This window comes from Eurytemora carolleeae, unplaced genomic scaffold (genome assembly GCF_000591075.1).
Source record: "Eurytemora carolleeae unplaced genomic scaffold, Eaff_2.0 scaffold94, whole genome shotgun sequence".
NCBI lineage: Eukaryota > Metazoa > Arthropoda > Copepoda > Calanoida > Temoridae > Eurytemora > Eurytemora carolleeae.
Window position 1 is genome coordinate 179,490 of NW_019396036.1, and position 22,615 is coordinate 202,104.

The 22,615-nt window shown below is 32.9% G+C and overlaps 1 protein-coding gene across 4 annotated transcripts; it reads right to left on the reverse strand.

Moving 5' to 3' along the window:
• Nucleotides 1-6: 6 nt before the first annotated feature.
• On the reverse strand, nt 7-21,796 carry LOC111698980 (uncharacterized). 4 transcript variants are annotated; one of them, XM_023469500.1, is made up of 29 exons: nt 20,429-20,550; nt 19,656-19,677; nt 19,081-19,129; nt 18,499-18,582; nt 18,146-18,197; nt 17,989-18,045; nt 17,237-17,303; nt 17,087-17,157; nt 16,557-16,645; nt 16,216-16,280; nt 15,742-15,831; nt 14,550-14,635; nt 12,212-12,274; nt 11,445-11,556; nt 11,175-11,275; nt 9,326-9,418; nt 8,588-8,685; nt 8,138-8,187; nt 6,992-7,056; nt 6,111-6,195; nt 5,545-5,643; nt 5,157-5,191; nt 4,895-4,942; nt 3,894-4,062; nt 2,376-2,453; nt 2,235-2,287; nt 1,294-1,354; nt 1,069-1,100; nt 7-556 (listed from the first exon to the last, which is right to left on the reverse strand). In XM_023469500.1, the coding sequence occupies exons 1-29, from the start codon at nt 20,509-20,511 to the stop codon at nt 541-543; spliced, it is 2,073 nt and encodes a 690-aa protein (XP_023325268.1). In that variant the 5' UTR covers nt 20,512-20,550; the 3' UTR covers nt 7-540. The 4 variants fall into 4 exon arrangements, with proteins under 4 accessions (XP_023325268.1, XP_023325260.1, XP_023325276.1 ...); XM_023469492.1 differs by lacking the exon at nt 1,069-1,100 and adding an exon at nt 21,778-21,796 and having other exon boundaries at nt 488-556; nt 20,429-20,512; XM_023469508.1 differs by lacking the exon at nt 1,069-1,100 and having other exon boundaries at nt 488-556; nt 19,656-19,673; nt 20,425-20,550.
• Nucleotides 21,797-22,615: the final 819 nt, after the last annotated feature.

The following is a 22,615-nucleotide window of genomic DNA, read 5'->3' on the forward strand; positions in this document are numbered from 1 at the left end:
AATGAACTACAAAACTTTGACATAATTTTCACATAACAATTTTGAACTGATTTACGTATAAATGTTTTATGTTGTTTCACAATTTAACAAACTAACTTTCTTTGACGAAAAGCCACATTACATTTCAATTTGCAGTTAAACAGGACTATTGTTAAGTTTATTTTTGGATTTTCTTTATCAAATTTGACATATATGCCTACAGCCTTTTAACGCTGATGCATGCCTGAAATTGTTGAGCTAAAAAGACAAATCTGCTGCAAACGAATATAATTGTAGTAACTCAAGATAATGAGAATGTAATGCTTTTACATCCCTGTAGCATTGTACTAAGGGGTTACTTGAATGTAGCAATGGTTTGCATGGTTCGAATATGTAGCAATGATTTACAGTCGAATATGTAGCAATGATTTACAGTTGTGCTTGAAGATTTGCTTGGTAAATGTAGCATTAGTTTGCTTGGTAAATAAGGCACAGGTTTGGGTGCATAAGCTTGTTACATCATCCACGATTAGTAGAAATGCAAGGATTCCATCATTCTCTCTAGCTCCACAGCCACCTAGTTAAAATACAGTAGTTAGGGTTTATATCAATACAATGAAGACAACTTTTATAATAAAATTTCGACTTCTAACGAACCTTTTTTAAATTACAGGTTTTTAATAAAACAAAGAGAATCTGTTAAATGACAGCTATCCATGCTTTTGAAATAAAAAATATCATAAGTAGTCTTTATTGTATTGATATATACGACGACGACTGCATGATAACATTTAATGCATTTAAATCATGTATTATGGAGATTTGGTGAGATAATACAATATGAAATAAAATTTAAATCTAAAAGAAATAGAAAACGGGGCAGAACTGAGAACTTCTCATTAGATTAAACGAGCTAGAGTCTTTAACTTTGAGATCCTAAACATTTTCTTGTTGGGGATAAGCTCTGAGATTGGACCAACTTAAACCAATCCAAGGTCAGGTTTTATTAAGACAGATATGAAAGAAAGAAAGTTAATCTCATGAATTCAAAAGGGAGTGTAATTTAGTTCCATTTCATTCAAAAATTACCTACTGAATTTTGTCTGCACAGTGCACAGGAACTAGAATAGGGGATCAGTGATGAGTAAACAAATTTAACAAACTAGGCTTCTATTTCAACTTTTTATTGTGGCTCTATCTCTGAGCATCATCTCTTTGTGCCATATAAAAAAAATTCTATAAATAGTTAAACTAATTACTGAGCTGTCCTAATCTGTTGCAGTAAATGTAAAGCATATTTTGTAACTAGTTGACCTGCTCCATCTGAAGACGGTTTAGAGAATCCACTTCTATCTTGGAACCGGAAATCACGTCACTGTAATCAAAATAAAATAATTCACTAAAATAGTCCCTCATGTAATGGGATACAACATTGTTATAAATGGTAAAAAAAGGAACTTTTCTCATATTTCAAGACAGTTTTAGGCTCAATGTAGTAAAAGTAATTTACTAAAAGTAAGAGGGAAATATGCCTAAAACTAAGATAGTAGTTTTTATTTTAAAATTTTTAAAGGGACTGTTTACTTATTTGAGTAATTTCATGGTAAACTAAATAGACTAGTAGCAAATCATTGATATTAGTCTTTCTTTTTCAAGTATACCAGAGAAATAGCCGATTTACCGCATAAATTCTAGCGCAAAGGTATGATACCTTTTCAGTAACAAAAACCAAATAAAATCTAAAATTATCATATTTCAATGACATCAATGTCAGTCGTTATATTAAAAAACTTTAAATTTAAGAATTAGCAAGAAATTAACGTTTTTCATGTTCAAAGATGATTTGACATGTTTAAACAAAGACGACATTTTCAAACCGTTTCATAGATTTCAACTCAAATTTTTAAAATCCATCACTATGACATAAGCATCAAATAGTGTAAATGCATAGGTATCAATGCATTCTTTTGCACTGGAATTCTAAACGAAAAATCGGCTTTTTCTCCGGCCACTGTTGTCTTTGAAAAGTAATACCAATGACCTGCTGATAGGCTATTTAGTTCCCCCTCAGTGAACGGTCCCTTTTTAAGTATATCCTCTTACCTCTTCCATTAAAATGACGATAAATTATCTTACCATGCATTTCTTTGTTCCAAACAACAGCGTTTTTAATGTTTTTTACTTTATTGTTTAAAACCTTAATGTATATCCCCTCAAGTCCCCCTTCAACAAAAATATCTAAATTGGACTCTCACCTGAATATTTTCTCACATAACTCTACTTCCTTCTCAATACCTCCTATATGGGCCTGAAACATAATTATAATGATTGTGGAAAGGCTTAGAAAAGATTATAACATTTAACGATTATCAATAACTGTACTAAGTATTCTATACCTTGATGTTGCTAAGAAACTTCTTGTCATTCCTGTACAGGTTCAACTTCAGGTGCTTGCACAGCAGAGCCAGCTTGGTCTAAAAGAACAAGAGCTAGTTTACGCAAATACAAAAAACAAATGTCAAGTCCCTTAACAAATCACATCACAATTTTGTGTATTTTAACCGGTGCTTAGGATCCGGATCCTCAATGTCAAACAATGGGTTTTCATAAAAGCCTTCCTAGGCAAATTATAATCAAGTTTGTTCATGAAAAATATCAAAAGACGGAGAAAAAATAAACTATGCAAAAGCAGAAGTGTTCCCTTAACCAGTTATACAATTATATTGAAAAGCGTCTATTTTGTGCATTTGAAGTTTTTAGGGACCTGGATCAGACAGTCAGTTAGTGAGCTATCTGGGGTTCCCTAGAATTCATTGATGTGTTTTTTCGACCAATGTATATGTATACATATCTATACATAATTCTTTTTCATTGAAACCTTTATCAGCTTAAAACAGAGAGTAAGTCGAGCTTTGCACGACCACGTTTGAGCCATACAACCATTTTAAGATACCTTTTATTCGTTATGGGCCAACTTTAAGATAAATATGAATGAAGGGGAGCTCCCTAATGATTTGTTTTTTTTTCTGCTATGCATTCCTAGGAATAAATCTTTATAATTATAATAATAGCAGAGAAAAATTTTAGCAAGAACTATGAATGATGTTCCCATGTATAACTATTGACTAATCGTCTTTGAGAAGGGATTTTGAGATACGAGTAGGGATTTTTATACTTGAATTGAAATCACAAGAAAGTGAACATATAAAATCCCACCTAGCTTGATCTTAAAAATCTCGCCTCAATCGTTAGGACCAGTTGTATGAATAATTATCTTGTTTCTGTTTAACTGAAAACTTCTTGTCAAATATGATTGACGATATTGGTTTATATTAAATAGACATGATTAAGGGTACTAAAGGTAATAACTCATTATATTTGAAATTACATTCATGTGTTGGTTTCCAGAAATAACAATCTACCATACATACCAATGATGGTCGAACTAAGGAGATGCGAATAGAGTTTGTGTTACCAAAAAGTATTTGGACAGCTCAATAACAATAACAAATAACAATAATAGGTCAGGCTTAAAATAACTGTATTTAATTAAATGACCTATTATTTTATAGAATGGTATGTACAATTTACAATGGTGGCCTTTTAACCTATGCGACCGTAATTAAAGAATAATAATGGTTGTTGTCTACCGGGGAAAAGTGTTCAGAGTGTTATTTGGAAATAATCAATTTTCAACTAGAAAAAAAATGATGTTTCCGTCAAGGTTTAGTGTGTACCGTTGTAAATCTTGAAATGAAGGATGAATTGAATTCACGGCTACATTCCCGCTAAGCTATCATTGTTTACCATTGATTTCTTGTTTCCAATAAATGGGTTTACTGAGAGTAAAATGTCAGGAAACCCATTTCTTCTCTTCTTAGTTTTTTTAAATCCTTGAATATATACAATCCCACCTTAGCTACCTGGAGAACAACAACAGGATTAACAGCAGCAGAAGCAGCTTCATTTCTAGCAACTACAGAATTAACAGCAGTGGTAGCTCCATTTATTACAGCAGCAGAGGTACTAGGTTTACCAGTTGCTGGAGCAGCACCAAGGTTAGCAGTGGTTGGAGCAGCAAGCCTATGCAGAACACCACTTTATTTAAGGGAGCTAGACATTGTAGCTGAGCTAAAAGTGCAGTATTGTAGAGAAACACTTAAGGATTCATTAGATACCGACACATCTTTACGGTGTACAATTTTTAAAAAAGGCCGTAAAGTCGTTTGTAATATTTCATGAGTCGGGTTTGTCAAATGGTATGACATGAAACCTGAAGTTGTTATCTACACTGATGCACTTTCAGCTCAATTACCATGTCTAGCAAATATCCTGGCCTTTGCTACCTAATGTCAGTTGGTGTAAAAGTTGATTATTTGATCTACAGAGCGTCCCATATCTTATAGGATTATCTCCAAGCTTCAACACCAAAATACGCATATAATACTCGAAAAACCTGTTTATTTTCTGCAAGATTTTTTCTTAAATTGGTCCCTTAACTAAATGTGTAAACAGATGCACTAGGTGATAAAACTGCTCTAAGGCTCGCATTAAAATTTTAACTTATTTCACTTCAACGTGTGCTTTGTTTTGGTAAACAATCGAGTATCGGAGGAGGGGGGGGGGAGAGGGGACGGGTTTGGTGTGTTAAGACTCCGTCAGAGAAATAAATCCTTGGCAAACCTGGTAAAGACGACTTTTAAAAGGCTCTGAGGAGTTTTGGAAGGGTTTTGTTCAACAAAATGACGTGGGACACCCTGTAGCATAGTTTGAAATATCAAAGGTCTTTAAAGACAAAGGGATTAGTAAATCAGAGTTTGTGGCAAGTAATAACTTTTAAATATAATAGCTTGAAGTAAAGCTTTGATAAAACAGATATCATTATTATTATTATGTGCTTAATTGTTTAACGCACCTGAAAGTTTTAATCTCCGGATTTATCTCAACCAACAGGTTTCCATCTCTACACGATCTCATTATAGTTATTATAGTTTTAGACTTTTCAACATTTAAATTAATATTCTAAAATTATAAGGAAGACACACAGTTTGTTAGTAAAAGCAATTAAAAGTTGAAAATCCAATTTTTCCGTCTCTATCTTTAAACTTGCAATAAGAAGCACTTGAGAATACAGATTAGAGAATTAAAAGGTATATATTAATTCATGATTAATGTTCCTAATATATTTCAGTTGAACACTCATTCTGCAGCCCTTAAAAAAAGTTTCTTTTAAGAATAAAAAAATTCAATCTCTTCAAAAATGACTTTAAAAAAACCATCACTCCATGTATTCACTTTTTATATTTATAACTTTGTTTGTTACTTGTCCTTAATAAATGGTGTAACTACAGAACCTATAATGCTAAACAATTATAGGACACATGTGTCCCATTTTCCGTAATTCTGGAAAATAAATCAGTTCAAACATGGAAATCTGCGTAATTATTGGCTATTTAAGTTAAAGTTAAGATCATACAAATCATTAAGCTAAAGTTAAGATCATACAAATCATAAAATCATTGAAAAAGTCCCGAAGAATCTTAGAATTCCAGTCTCCTGGTAAACCTTGAGCATCTGGTATTGAGGAACCGGAAGGATAAGAGCAAGAGCACCCTGGATAGGTTCATCACCATCAGCTACAGGAATATTGTAGCTAGACTCACACTAACGAATCATGAAACCCATGAAATAAAAGTTTCTCGTCATAAATTACGTCTAAATCATTGTTTGCTAGATCACAATGTCTGGAAACTAATAAAACCCCGGTCCCTTAATAAACGTTCCACAATAACACAAATGATTTTTTTTCACAATGAAAAAAAAAGCTTATGGAAAATTGCTTCATCAAAATGTACTAAATTTCAAATGAGATTTTAAATCACATTTTTTATCAATTATGATCAAGTAACTGTTTTAACAGCTTCATGTTCTTTGCATAATGCACATTTCCTAACTATTTTGCAAAGTTAAAGAAATTAAAAGTTTAAGCTTCAGGTTTAGACAATTTGAAATAATCATTCGAGATTAATTTCTTAAAAAAAGTTTTTTCTCTAGTCTTTAGTGTAAAAAATTATAATAGGTCACACATTTCAAATCCAAGCTCGATTTTTTTTTCTATGGTTGACATGTTCCTGTTGAATCAATTCCTTCAACTTCTGTTTGCAGGAGATAGACCAGTTATTGCTGGGTGCTTGATTCTCAGTAAATAATCCAAATCTGCAAGTTATCATCATCAATAATTCTATGCGTCTTTTCCTCTGATACATTTTATAAACCCAGGGCTCATATTAGCCGTTGAATATTCACAGATAAATTATCAACCTAATTAAAATTTTCCCAAAAAATTGAAATTTTACAATTTTCATGGTAATGTTTTTAACTTGATTATGATCCCTTTAAACCAGTGCTTTGGATCCATTTAATTTTGATGCGGATCCGAATTCTGGATCCGCACTGGAAAAAAATGGATCCGGATCCAGGTCCGGGTCATTTCCATAAGATTTACTGAATTTATTTTAACAAAAAATAATTTTCAAATTTATGTTTGATTTTTTCGCATATCTTTATTCTAAAACTTGATAAACCATTCTGAAATGAGGAAATTTTTATAATCCCTATTTTTTCAAAAGTTCAGATTTTGGTTTTAGGAGTGAACAAGTTCTTTTTTGCAGTTTATAGTTGATATTTTACCCCTTGGATCCGGATCTGTGGATCCGCATATTTTTTCGGATCCGGATCCAGGAAGCTAAAATCTTGCGGACCCAACGGATCCGGATCCTAAGCACTGCTTTAAACATGGAATAAATCGTAATTAATCATAGGGCTAAACTATCAAATATTTATAGCTAATCAAAAAAAAAATACTGAGAGCACTAAATCAAATTCTGGCAACCAACCAAGTATGACCCAAAAAGGCGATCAACCTCCTTCCCGTCGCGTACTTAATAATTCTTCAATTCAATCTGGGAAGATTTCTGAAGAAATAGGATAAGGAAAACCATAAAATTGATACCTGATTGCCTGTGCTTTCATGTCAGAGAATTTTAAGTGCAGATGCCTCATAGCAGGTAGAATCACCTAATAATTAAGGTATATCAATACTTCAAAAAACGAAAAAGGTAAGTGAGCATGTTTTAATATTAAAGAAAAAGGTAAGTGAGCATGTTTTGATATAAAAGAAAAAGGTAAGTGAGCATGTTGTTATAAAATATAAAAAGGTAAGTTTTCATGTATTAGTTTAAAAGAAAAAGGTGAGTTTGCCCTGTGCATGTTGTCAGTACCAAATAATTAAGTTATTATCAATGTTGAAAAGATCAATATGAGGAGCGTGAAATGAATATTCTCCATTTAGTGAAATAATTACCAATTTAATGCTCGGAGCGTGTAAGAATATACATTCTTTCACGCTCTGACCGTGTAATAATTTCCATTCTTACACGGTCTGAGCGTTAAAGAATGAAAATTCTACACCTAGAGTGTAAGAATAAGCATTCTTAAACGCTAGGAAGGGAACAATATTAAAATTGTTCCTCCTGAACCGTGTAATAATGGGAATTCTTACACAATAGGTTTACTACTATGGAACCGAACAGATAAGATATAATAATAAATAAGTTGATACTAAAAGTAGAGAGTTCAAATTAAATAGCTTTGATATATGAATGCATTCCTGAAAATATTCCGATTATTTATCTACTTGTAAATGCTACATGAATGTATATTTAGTTGAGATTTCAACATGTATATACGTTGTTTTTACAAATATGATCAAAAAAAAATATCAAACATTCTATTTTCAATTGGCTCAAACTAAATTTTCTTTCGTTTTATTTTAAGCTGAACCATCATACATTATTATTTTGTATTGTGTGTTTGAAAAAATATACTATATGAAATTTTGTCAGTGTAATTTTTACATAACAGTAGCCAATAATAATTTGCATTAAAGCTGTTACATAAATATTTTTTTGTTTCCCTCCCATAAACGTTATGACAATGAGCATTGAGGTATTCAAAGAACATATTCAATTGATTGTTTTTTATTCTTTCTTTCTATATCGTACTGTATCGTACTTTACTGCACCGTACTTTACTGCACTGCACTGTACTTAACTGCACCGTACTTAACTGCACCGTACTTCACTGCACCGTTCCGTACCTGACAAGTATATCCGTAGTCTATGTAGAAAACAGTACACTTATCTCCTCCTAAATTGGCAAAAATAAGATTTAGTCAACAAATTTCTAGAAAAACACAATGTGCATGAAAGTAAGCCAAACAAAATCATTAATTGGCATGAAAAAAACGAGGCGAAATATTCGCATTAAATTTTATTACAGATCAGGGGCGTATTCAGGAATTTGTCCAGGGGGGGCTTAATTTTTTTATCTTTCAGGGGGGGGGGTTCAGCAGTAGCACCCGTTGGGGCCTGAAAACCCCCTGAAATCAATAGATTTCACTGGTCCCCCCCTGGATAGCCCCCATATCCCCCCCTGAATACGCCTGTTACAGATTTCAACAATTTGATTTTCAACCTCTCATTTCGAGTAAAAAGCGACTGAAATCATTCAAAAACGTTTTTGTATACTTTATAAATGAACCAAATACCTAGAACTTGAGTGACACGACCTCTATACCAATATCCATCAGTGTAGAGTAAAGCTACAGACAATCCAACTCCAACCTCATCAATGGATAGTCGCAACCTAGATAAAGTTAAATGGATAGTCTCAACCTAGATAAAATTAAATGGATAGTCGCAACCTAGATAAAATTAAATGGATAGTCGCAACCTAGATAAAATTAAATGGATAGTCGCAACCTAGATAAAATTAAATGGATAGTCTCAACCTAGATAAAATTAAATGGATAGTCGCAACCTAGATAAAATTAAATGAAATCATTTCTAAATTCCTAAAAATATGACGAACTGATGGTTAATTACGATCCTTGACTTAAAAAAATTTGAAGGGAAAACTAAAGAAGATGCATATAAACAATTATGCAAGCAAAAAAATAAATGAATTCCTTACAGTCGTCTCTGATGTCGCATACGAATTTGTCTGAACATCTTACTTAGTCTACCCAAAAGAATCTTTCATTTTCTCATTACAGAAACATGAGTTGAAGAAAACGATTAATATTCTATTACTTCTTTAGTAAATTAGTGAATAGTATAAGTCAGAAGTGTTAACAGGATGTGGGGCTTTGACACATGAGCTTCATGAGCAACCATGAAATTGTGCGGCTATTGCTCCTAGTATGAATCTTTGCCTCCATCTACGATGGAAAAGTCCACCCCCCCCCCACTTCCACCAAATTATTTTATACTACCCTCATTCTTACCTGTCGGAGTTCCTTCCATCAAAGTAGAATTCATTCATATTGCTTTCAAACCCCTTCATAGTTGTTTCCAGGTCTTTCAGGCATCCATACAACCTTAGAATACATAATTTAAGCATACATACAACCTTAGAATACAAAATTCAAGCACCCCTACCACCTTCGAATACAAAATTCAAGCATCCATACAAACTTAGAATACAAAATTCAAGCATCCATACAAACATAAATACAAAATTCATGCATCCATGATCCATACAACCTTAGAATACAAAATTCAAGCATCCATACAACCTCAGAATATAAAATTCATGCATCCATACAACCTTAGAATACAAAATTCAAGCATCAATACAACCTTATAGAATACAACATTCAAGCATCCATACAAACATAAATACAAAATAATTCAGGCATCCATACAACCTTAGAATAGAAAATTCAGGCATCCATAGAATACAAAATTCAAGAATCCATACAACCTTAGAATACAAAATTCAGGCATCCATACAACCTTAGAATACAAAATTCAAGAATCCATACAACCTTAGAATACAAAATTCAAGCATCCATACAACCTGTTTTCTTATTCTTATATCATGGCAACCTAATGTTGCAAACCTTTGAAATATTTAGTTAAAGTATAGAGGGTCTATAACATCCGGTTGCAAATATTTCCTGACTGGACCAGATATCGTAGATTTTACGCAGACCCCATCGAATGCGTTGATTTCGACGCTATCAAAATTTTAAAAAGGAATTTTTTTTAAATATGTTGAAAACCCGATATTAGACACCCCCATTTCCCCCCATATTCCTTACCCCCCTTCCCTTTTTGGTCCAGGGACGAAATTAACTTTGTTTTAGCGCAGCTCATTTTGCTCCTCCTCCAGCCCCCACCCCTCTTATAAGCTAAGAATTGGTAAGGGCAGATATTTATGCATTTGTGACTCGCTAGGGAATGACACATATGGCGAGATTTTGACCCCCCACTTTGAATTTAAGCCTCGTAAAAGCTGCTGCAGCTGTTTTAACTTCCTCCCCCCCCCCTCCACATTTAGCTGTCAGAACTTTGACAGATCCCTTCCTCCCTCCATATACATTTATATTTTAACTTCATGAGATAGGCACAGTTCCAAATATTACCACAAGAGGTCTCTTGAGTTGAAAGTAAAATTGAATTATATACAGAAAATAAAACTGTTATTGTTTTAAACAAAATTACATTTCATAGAATTAGATATTTGTGTTGTATCATGTGTAAATCGCTAACAATACTGTAACATTTGTAATAGTCCCATGCTCAAAGTTATAATATAAAGATAGAAATATCCAATAGATCACAAATGTTAAAGTGTAAACTTGACAAGTGCATAAAATAACTACATTTACTTAATGCTTGTAAATGTTAATTACCATAAAGTTTGAAATGAATGTTTAAATGGCTCAAATTGATCAAGCAACAGCGCTCCATGAAAGGTATAGGAAAGGTGCTCTACTTTCTACTTTTTTGACGCATATATTTTCTCTATTCCGTTTTGGTCCAAATTTTGCTGTCAAGCTGCGAAGCTGTCGTTCCAAGCTGCTAACTTCAATACCGTGAGAAACCTGAAACTTAACTACATGGGGGGATGTGAATTTGATACCCAGACAAAATATGAGGTGCGGCGAATAACGAGTTGAAATCGTAACATTTAAACGAGGTTTGCTTAAGAAAGATGTGCGCTCTTCTCTATCTCTCCAAGAAGAAAAGAACGATCTCGGGTCTAGTCGGGTTAAGATTAAAAAATTGTAACTTGAGGCGAGTAAAGATTTGCGATTCTTTGGAATTAAAGTAAATAATGCAACTTACAAATCTGGGTTGATAACGTGGGTGATCTTCATGTTGACCCAAGTATTTTCCTTGAGATGCGATATCTCCATCTCTTCTATCTCGTGGAATCCAACAACATCCTGGTAAACAGAAATATTCTCTATCTCGCNCTGGGGGGGAATTCAAAAATGTAAATTTAAATGTTTTAAAAACGGCGTCTACTTTGTGGTAAAAATAAAAGTTTATAATGATATTAGGTTAATAATTTTCAAAAATATTTAATAACAAAACAAGAAGGTCAACTCTAACCTTTTGCAGTTCAGATGAGATGGGGATTGTTGGAGCTGGTAGACTGGGTTTACCAACAGTTGCCGATTTCAGAACAGCATTGGAACTTGGTTTCTGCAGTGTTACAATACCACTAAAGGAAATATTTTTAAACAAAATGTTTACTTCGTAACATTTATTAATTTAATTTAGTGGCATAGTTTTATGCTTTAATAATCATCATTTGACACACTTTTGTAATTATAAAGGCTGATCTTACAATTTTTGTGATAAATTAAAAACAATTGTACAATGAACAATTTCTTATCTTAGGTAACAATAAAAAACTGTGGTATATATATATATATATATATATATTTTGACTAATGCTATTTTGAGTTACAAATAAAGAAGTTTTACTAATATGCCAAACAATGTTTTTGGAATTTTTTCAGAATAAAGAATCATGAATAAAATTAGTTAGAAACAGGCAACCTTAACTCTTTAACTTTAATTTCAAGAGCAAGTCTAATAAATTAAACTTAATTTTTCACGGAAACTTTTTATATATAATTGACAATTTCACATCAGTGTAAAGTTTAATTGGGACTGTTTTCAAAAAAGAAAAAAATTTCAGAGGAATTAGCAACGAACCCTAAAAAATGTTTCAAATAACTCTTGAAATGGTTGCAAATTATGTTTACATAAAAAATCGACTTGACCGGCTGTAGAATTATTCACAGAAAATTATTAACATTGAAACTTTAACGTTTTATAATTTGAGAAACTTGTAAAGTTTTGGTACTTACTTTTTAACTTTTAGAAAATGAGAATTGAATAACACGAGTTCATCCATCGAGAAGCAGTAAAACCTAGAATTTAATGTGCATTTTAGAACCACAGAGGATTAAAACAAAAATTTAATGTTTAAAGTGACTGTAAACATAATTTTAAGTATCCCTCCATGCAAAGATGGCAATGCCTGGTTCACAATGGTACCTTCGAAACCTCAATATGATCAATAATGTGGAGGCCTAGGGTCACTTGAAATTACCCTTACAGTCCTTTTAAGGAATCAAAATTTAAATTATTTTTCTAAATAATTTAAAAACTAATTTAAAAAGCTAAGCTGAAACCCATGTGAAATAAAATATTTAAAATCGTTTCTTTTTTCACCTTAGATATGGATCCTGATCTAGGATTAGTAATATATAAAATGGATCCGGATTTGAGTTTGACCAACATTTCTTTGTTTCTGTGTAGAAACATGAAACAATTCCCAGAATAGGAAGGCTTTGGTGGTGCCTCATTAATTGAAACTTAAATTGTGTGTTTGAGAGCAAACGCTTTCGCTCTTGATTTTTTGTTTGATATTATACCACTTGGATCCAGAACCGAAGCACTGTTTATAATCATATCAAACCAAACCTCATTTAGCAGGGATATGGCTTAAGGCTCCTAAATGAGGGTTTGAGTTTCAAGTCTTGCTCACATTAGGGGGTTTCAGCCGGATCTCTACCAATAATTAGATTTATTTAAAGGCAGGTTTGAGATACTTCGGGAATGTTTTTTAGAAAAAATACAGAATTCTGTTCAATAAAGTTATCACTTCAGCTTGGTAAAGATCATAGCACACGACCAAATTTTAACCATGCCGCCACATTAGCATACCCACCAGTTGTTGGGGGCCATTCTATTTAAAAATAGGCTTTTTAAAATACAGTGGTTGGGTAATTCTCTAGTAGACTTTGGTTGGGTAATTCTCTAGTAGACTTTGGTTGGGTAATTCTCTAGTAGACTTAGATTTGATTTTTTGCTTCTCATGGTCTAGCCAAACAATATCTTTAATATTCCGTAAAAACCCCAAGTCAGACATTTTCTGGCCCAAGGCTAGCTTAAATTATGCAGAATTAGTAAACTTTAAGTTAATAACTCTGAAGTGCAAAACCCGTCTGGTTAACAATCTAGTCATACCTCGAAAGGGAAAGGATCGGGTTTCAAGCCAAATTTTTGAATTTGTTTGTCATAGGGTGTCTGTTTTTAGCAGCTGCAGCTGCTAGCTGACAGCTTGCTGGCCAATTGTTGACTTTTAAAAATGTTTAATCTAACTTAAATATAGTCTCTTTTTGTTTAATTAAAGTTAGCATTTTGAATTTAAACAAACAGCTAGTCTATATACATCAATTTGAATTTTTAGTATTTAGATGTCATTCAAATGAAAGCATGTCATTGATTAGCGCCTCCACCTGTGTCCCTCAACCAGATCTCTTTCTAAAATGTTTCCCTTTTTAAGTGCACACATTTTACCTCAGAGCTAGCAGTAGCTTAATATGTTTATAAATCAGAGCCTTAAAAGATATTTCAAAATTTCTGAGAGAAAATTCAGTGCATTTTCTTAATGAAATTATTATATCTTAAACAAGTAAAATTGTTTTTAAACCCAAAACTTCACCTCTAAATAAGAAACTTTAACTAAGAAAATCGAATCTTAAATTTCTCACTTTTTTAATTTTACGGAAAACACTGAGACGCCTAGAAATCTCCTGTAGTTGAAGCTATAGGTCAAATATTTGATTTTGATTTAAGTTTTAAGTCAACAGCTTGTAAATTTAACAAACACTCAAAAAAGACATGCACACACATGCAAATGTAGAAAGAGTGAAGGGGAAATTTTCTCACAGCTGAAAACATATTTGATATTTGATCCAGATGTATTATGAGGTGCGACTTTTTTAAACCAAATTAGACATTTAGCCCAAATGGGAAAAGGGAAACAATAATTGGAGGGGTAACACAGGATGTTTTGAGGCATAACATTTATTTAGCCAAAATATATTTGCATATTAACTTAAAAAAGTATTCTCAATCTTGTTGTGAGCTAGAAAAGTTAAAAAGGTCAGTAGGTAAGGTACAGGCTTGGTTTACACGGGATAGTTGGTATCGAGTTTATTATGTTATTTAATCTCATCATATGTAGTTCATATTTTTTTCCCATGATCTTGTGAAAATTGAAATGTACATATATCTGCAATTAACATGGGTATACCAGAGTTTCATTTGTGTTATCAAGGATTGTGTGGCTAAAAACTAGCTCATTAACTTGTAATTTATAACTCATAATGATAAATATTTAATATAAGTAATTACTTCTTAGGATCCAAAGGTTTCTTGTACAGCTCACTGTATACACTACCCAGAGTGCGGAAATGTATATCAGTGTTATTCAACAAAACCTGAATTACAAGATAAAAGTTGCTAACAAATACTTACTTAAATTGAATTAATAACTGACAAAAAAAACCCCACACTTTGCTAATAAAACTTAATTAGTATCTAGAAAACTTCACATTAAAACAATGATTTTTTGGCTATTTTTTTAAGTGGATTATGTCAGTTGAAAAAAAGATTACACGAGAACAATATTATAAGAATATATTTGAGAGGTTACTTGAATAAGAAAAAATTCAATTTGATTAGGATACAGAAGAAAAAAAGTTTGTTATCAGCCCCATGATGCTATAATTTTGAAAGTTCCTATGAAATCAAAAATAGGCTTCAGACTAAAATATTTTTTTGTATGCAAGAATATCCAAGAATGTAAACGCAATTTCAGTGCCAATACCAGGTGCCCTTGAAATATTTATCTGATCAATTTTGTGTAAGGAACCGTTCACTTCTTTGGATAATTTCATGGTAAACTAAACAGCCTATTAGCTGTGGCCAGAGAAATCGAAATCAGAATTTTAGCTTAGGTACGGTACCTATGTCTAGGCACTATTTGATGTTTTTTGTCTATGTCATTGATTAAAAAAAACAAATGTAAATTAAACATTAGGATCTATTTTGTATTGCTTCTCTAATAAGATATATAGAACGAGGTATGAAAGATGTGCGCATATGGATTTAAATAAAACATAATTGGGTTACGGGTAGTTGAAAATAAATTAGACAATTGATTGAGGGGCATAGGTTGGGGAAGTGTAGATCATGGGGCGAACAGTAAAACCCTTAGAAATTACAAACTTTATTCAGATAGTTTTAAAACTCTGTATATTTGCCAAGTTAATAGGCTGTTAAGTTTACCATGAAATTACCCAAGTGAACGGTCCCTTTAAATGTGCAAGTCACTTTTGAAGAGAAACCACTAATGATAATGATACCGTTGTAAACTGGACGTGGACAATATGCCATCATTGAATGGAAGATCACTTGAAATAGCACTTACAGTCCCTTTAACTCTGGATTTATATTGATGAAAATGATAATCAATAGTTATATTATTATTATTGGTTATATTATTTCAAGAGCACTAAAAGAATTATTTTATATTAATTCAAACCTGCTCAATCCGGTTCTGAGTAGGTCGGTCGATAACTAGTCTTAGAAGAGAGACCTTGCTAAACCCCTTGCAATCTTTCTTCAAGTAATCCTTCAACAAATTATTCTATAGAATTATACCAAACATTAAATTAAAATGTAAGAGTTTTATCGCGAAATGACTTCTTAGTTAGTTAGGGGTCAAAACTGAAAATATAAACTTTTTGTCGCACCATATTTGCTTCAATTTTTAAAAATCTTAGCAAGTATCTATACAGCCCTGAGTGTCATCTTGCCCCCACAAGATAGATGACATAGAATAACATTCAGGAAAATGATCGATCATTACAATGTTTTCCAAATTAAGTATAAAATAGTATTTTATAAATGGAATTTCAACCTTTTTTACAATCAAAATAAAATTGAGCCTGAAGAGATAAGCTTTCTTGACATTTTGAAACTCCAGCCAGACAAATTTATCCAATGTAACCATCACCTTTCTCAGTTTACCAGCAGGACGGAGATAGCAGCGATTATCTTCTCCAAAAGTTAACTCGATCTCTAGAGAAAACAAAGATCAGTGCATTTTGACACGAATCCTGGACATGAATCCATCCTGTAGAAAATGGATACGGATCTTGAAGATAAATTCGTCCTGTAGAACATGGACACGGATCTTGAACATGAATCCGTCCTGTAGAAATTAGATACGGATAATGAAGATAAATCTGTCCTGTAGAACATGGACACGGATCTTGAAGATGAATCCGTCCTGTAGAACATGGATACGGATCATGAAGATGAATCCGTCCTCTAGAAAATGAATAATTGTCTCACCTTCCTGTTGTTGAGCAAAGACTAGGTCTGTTACAAGAGCTCTAAACGTCTCATACCCGTAGTCTCTAGGATTTAACTGGTACTCAAACCTTAATCAATTTATAGTCATTTAGAGAGACTTTAAGAGTAGTTTCAAGAGAACCTCCATGTCCGTACCTTTAAAACCTTTACTCTTATCTGCAAGATATTAAATCTAACATTTTCTTTCTTTGTCTCAACTGCAGAAACACGCAAGTTGCTTTTACAGAGAAACTGCAATTGGAAATTATCAAAGAGAAAAACAAAGATATTCAATACGTCCTTACCATTGTGGCACTCTGTAAATGGAGGGTCTCTTAGAACTATGTAGACAGTCCCTTTTTAAGGATCGTTAAAAACCATATTTGTTCTCTACGTTATCCTCTTAGGCCCGATGAGCAAAAACACGTTGCTCAATCACTTTTCATCGATAAAACTAATAATTTGTATAGTTTTCTAGAGATTTTGTCTTTGTTTATACAGAAAAGTAGTTAAATATATTGTTGTGTTACCTTCTATGGTACATTTCCCTTAGTGTAAAGAAGTCCAAACCATCCTCGTTTTCCATCAAAAGTTCTTGGATCTAATAAAATTAAGTTTTAATAAAACATAAATAAAGGCATTTTAAATTTATATTTTAAAAATCTTGAATAAATATTTGCCTTTGCAACTAAAACGTCTGGAAGCCTCTTCACAATTGTGTCAAGTACTAGTTCTTGATACTGGGCCCTGAACAAACAAATATGTGTCAAGTATACTAGTTCCTGATACTGGGCCTTGAACAAACAAATATGTGTCAAGTATACTAGTTCCTGATACTGGGCCTTGAACAAACAAATATGTGTCAAGTATACTAGTTCCTGATACAAGGCCCTTGAAGAAACAAATATGTGTCAAGTATACTAGTTCCTGATACAGGGTCCTGGAACAAACAAATATGTGTCAAGTATACTAGTTCCTGATACAGGGCCCTGGAACAAACAAATATGTGTCTAGTATACTGGTTCCTGCTACTGGGCCCTTGACCAAACAAATATTGTACAAAATATAGATTTATATAACAAAAAATGATGAGTTTTCAGGGGTAAAGCATTTTCTAGATGTATTTTAAAGAGGAAAAAATATATTTTCACAGAGGGTTTAAAAATATGTTTTACAAAAAATCGGAGTTTATTGATCACAAAATATAATCCATGAAAATTATTCTGAGAAGGTCCTTAAATCTTCGTAAAAACGGCGAAACTTTCAGAGAATCTAGAGAAGACATTGTTTTAAAAAAATTGACACATAAATAGATATCTATCACATTCTTTGGTCTTGAGAAAAAGGACTGTATTCAAATATAGCTTGTAAAATTCAATTATAAATATTGAAAAATTATATTGAATCTTTTTTTTCTTATATTTTTTTGGACCTGTTGATGTCAAGTTCTAGAACTCTCCTTGTTCTTCTATCAATCTTCTTTTCAAATCTAAAATATTAGAAATCACGGAAAATGAGATATTTGCCGAAATTTAATAAGATACAATTTCTTTAAAGTCTTTTAGAAAGTTTGTTATAATTAAAAAAACCTGTCCAAATGAGCTTTATTGGGATCCTTGACGCACTGAATCAGAATATCGCCTAAAATATAGTAATTGAAGTTAAACATGTTGAATAGCCATGAACCATCCTGGAATATGTTAAGGTTTATACCTACTTGACATAAGTTTAGATTCACCTACCTGACATAAGTTTAGATTCACCTACATGACATAAGTTTAGATTCACCTACCTGACATAAGTTTAGATTCACCTTCCTGACATAAGTTTAGATTCTCCTACCTGACATAAGTTTAGATTCACCTACCTGACATAAGTTTAGATTCACCTACCTGACATAAGCTTAGATTCACCTACCTGGCATAAGTTTAGATTCACCTACCTGACATAAGTTTAGTAGTTATGAACATATCCTTCAGCCTGGTGACAATGCTACTGATCTGCCCTGGAGTAATACTAACAGACTCTAAAAAAAAGGCAAAGTTTATTATAGTGCTTATGATCCACATCCCTTGGGACTGCAACATTTTAGTTCCCTTGGTCCAGATCCGCAAAGATATGCATAATATCCACTGATACTAATCCGCCAAGATTTGTGGATCCAAGGATCCGGATACAAGTAGCAAAAATTTCAACCAAAACATTGTAGAAATATTTATTTTTGCTCCTTAAACGCACATTTTTTTGCCAACAAAACATAAATGACGACTCATTGAACATATTTATAAAGGGTGTATCAAATTTCCGAAAACACCTGAGAAATATTTATAAATTTGTGTTTCTTAAAAAAAATTAGCAAAATATTAAAATAATTCATGAACTGGATCAAGATCCATTTTTTTTACTGACGGATCCCGGATCCGCATCATAATTTAAAACAGGATTCTAAGAACAGTTTCCCTGGATAAAATTAGCTAAACATTTAATGTCAAGGATAATAAAGAGATCTTTTAGAAGTGCCTACCTATGTGTGATTCAATTAGTGAAGCCAGCGCCTTAGAAATTAACCCTTCCTGAAAAACTCGGAATTTAAATTTTAGTTCATCGAGTATGCGCGCTTCTTTTTAAAACCGCGCATACAATTCCTTCAGAGTAAAAAAGAAAAAAAAACTTTCTAAGAAGATTTTAAGTAATAATAAAATAATAATAAAAAAGAGCCTCCCATATCGATCATAAGATTATCTCCAAGCTTTGACAACAATATACGCACATAATACTAAAATCACTTAGTATGCAAATCTTTATATTTGCAATATACATTTTTTTTAAAAAGGATTCGTTCTTTTCAGAATCAGATTTTCTGATTGGTCCCGGAAATCTCAATTTAAAGCTGTAACACGATCCAATATGATGTGGGACACCCTTTATAATTAAATAAATCAGGATTTAGAAACCACTTTCAACAATATATCCAAAAGCTGAAGTTTGTTTAGAGTACACTTCATTTGTAAGCAAAGCTTTGTTGGTTCCTGGAATATTTATCTTTTTGATTATTATCCAAGCACTGTAAATACTCGGTTAAATATAAATAATATTTACCTGAAACATCCTCACTATGTTCCTGATAAAATCATTTTGTTACAAAATATACAAGATGTCATGTTGCAATGTCTTAAGCTCAACCTTGTGATCCGTTCAGATATTCAGATAAATATCAATCTTAGGATACTATACTTGTTCAGGAGTAATATTCCCTTCTCCTAGATAATATCAATCTTAGGATACTATACTTGTTCAGGAGTAATATTCCCTTCTCCTAGATAATATCAATCTTAGGATACTATACTTGTTCAGGAGTAATATTCCCTTCTCCTAGATAATATCAATCTTAGGATACTATACTTGTTCAGGAGTAATATTCCCTTCTCCTAGATAATATCAATCTTAGGATACTATACTTGTTCAGGAGTAATATTCCCTTCTCCTAGATAATATCAATCTTAGGATACTATACTTGTTCAGGAGTAATATTCCCTTCTCCTAGATAATGTCAATCTTTGTATACTTGGTACAGGAGTAATATTCTCTTCTCCTAGATAATATCAATCTTTGTATACTTGTACAGGAGTAATATTCTCTTCTAGATAATATTAATCTTAGTATACTTGTACAGAAGTAATATTTTCTTCTAGATAATATTAATCTAGTATGTACTACGGAAGTAACAAGATCTTCTAGATAATATCGCGCTTGAGGCTGCATCACATATGACACATTTAACAATTTACTGGTGCAAATGTTGATGCAAAAAAAAACAGAAAACGAAAAAAGTACAACTTTGTGCTTTAATCATTGATAACAATATGACTTTCCATATTTCTTTCCCCAATTCCACCAGAGACTCAGCATCGAGCTTCAGAGGAACTTTACGCTTCCTCTCTTGAATCTTCTCCATTCTTATGTTTATAATTTTCTGAAAAATTCATTAAAACGAATAAAATAATAATGTCATAATTTGTAGAGATTAAAACATTAATTTTCATAGTACGTTTTCTTAAAGTTCTCATATATTTTCAAATGAAGCAATAAATGAGTCCGTCCTAGAATACGATTTTTTAAAACCCCAGGCCCCCCTCCTATCAAATTATACATGACATAGATTTCCACTATTTTCAAAGAAACAAATAATTGTTTTGTATTATTTCATGGTTAGGTTTGGACAATTTCTGGACCGGGGTCTGTGACTGCGGCCAGGACAGACCATCAATTTCAACAATTTTCAACAAAATTAGTGTTTATTTCGGGTTAGGTTGAGACCCTTTCTGGGGCAGGCTAGGGGGCCGAGCGCTGCGCTAAGACAGGCTGGGCGCTGCGGCCACATGACCACCTTTATCCATGTGTTAAATATGAGATGCATGTACAATATTTAGAAGGGGGGGGTCAAAAAATCGTTCTCTAGGACAGACCCGAAATTACTCCAATAGATAACATAATATAGGGTCTGTCCTAGAATACGATTTTTGGACCCCCTCCCCAGCCCCCCCCCCCTCCTATCAATTTTGTACATGACCAATTATTTTTCAGCAAATTTATTATTATTTATTTTTTTGTTGTTTAGGGTTAGGTTAGGTTAGGATACTTTCTGGGCCGAGCGCTGCGGCCACGGGTTAGGTTAGTTAAAACACTTTCTGGGCCTAGCGCTGCGGCTAGGATGGGCTAGGGGGCCGAGCGCTGCGGCCACGGGTTAGGTTAAGTTAAGAAACTTCCTGTCACACCCATGTACAAAATTGATAGGAGGGGGGGGGGCCTGGGGGGGGCCATAAATCGTATACTAGGAAATTACCCATAATATATTAACATGCATAGTTAAGATTTGAATAACAGTGACAAATTGAAATCCTTTTAAATAAAATGGTCATGCTAAAACCCAGACATTTACGTCATATTGTTAAATTTCATACCATATACGCATCACATATATAAGCTTTATCAGAGAGTAATTGGCAAAATCTTGGGTAATTGGCAAAACCATGCGGAATTCCTAGAATATGATGATTAAGAACTCGTCATTACAGAAGGTGGCCATGAAATTTAAGATTTAACTTAAAGGTAATTTCTTAGCTTCCACGACCCCCCGCCCCCTCGGATCCCCCCGGCCATCCCTATAAAATTAAAAACTCACAACCACTCTTTAAACACTCTAAAATCAGCTATCTCTCACCTATCACTTAAAAATATTTGCCATAAATCTAAATTAACAAATCTGTAAGTTATTCAATTCGCTACGAAAAAATTCGTATACCACGTTGACGAAACGAAGCAAAAATGTAACTCGAAACTGGTTTTGGTTTACTGTACAAAAGTTCAGAGCGTATTGCGTAACCTTAATATATCACAGTACATCGAGCAATTTGTCCAGAGGTTGGGAAGGAAGGTTAGCCACAACAATTTCTCGTCCGCGCCACATTTTCCTCATTTCCTAGTTCGAGCCACCTCGGAATCCTCGTTCTTCGATAATTATGTGTTTTAAATTATCCAATTCTCAAAGATAAAACTATTTTTTTTAAATCTGGTCACTTTAGGGCAAAAAATATGAAAAGACTAAAGTAAATTGCAATGGTTATAACATCATGTTGGGATCTTCAAACCCATAAGTATAATGTCAAACTTTATTTAGGTAAGACTTTAAACTTTTCTGCCTCCGTAATGACAACCTTCGCGAGATAAAATAAATAGCAAAATATTTGGCAAACCTCTGCCTGTCTTTTTCCCATGGAACCACCCAGAAAAATTCGAAGGTTTCCACTATAATTAACAAAAAAGACTGAAATTAATAAACATGGAATTATTTGCGTTATTCTACACCAGGAATATCTGAAAATGTGCGTAAAAAAGGTGAACAATTTTAAGGACATTTTACTTGAAAATTAATTCAAATAAATTTTTTTTCGATTTAAAAATATTCAGTATTTTATTTATGCTCTTCTCCTAGATAATATCAATCTTAGGATACTATACTTGTTCAGGAGTAATATTCCCTTCTCCTAGATAATATCAAT

Excerpts from the sequence above, each read along its gene's own strand:
- LOC111698980 (XM_023469500.1), bottom strand. The coding sequence starts at position 20,511 with ATGGAGAAGATTCAAGAGAGGAAGCGTAAAGTTCCTCTGAAGCTCGAT. Across the intron at positions 4,063-4,894 it reads CCGGAGATTAAAACTTTCAG|GCTTGCTGCTCCAACCACTG; the intron begins GTGCGTTAAACA and ends TGTTCTGCATAG. Across the intron at positions 2,454-3,893 it reads TTGTTCTCCAGGTAGCTAAG|ACCAAGCTGGCTCTGCTGTG; the intron begins GTGGGATTGTAT and ends TTGTTCTTTTAG.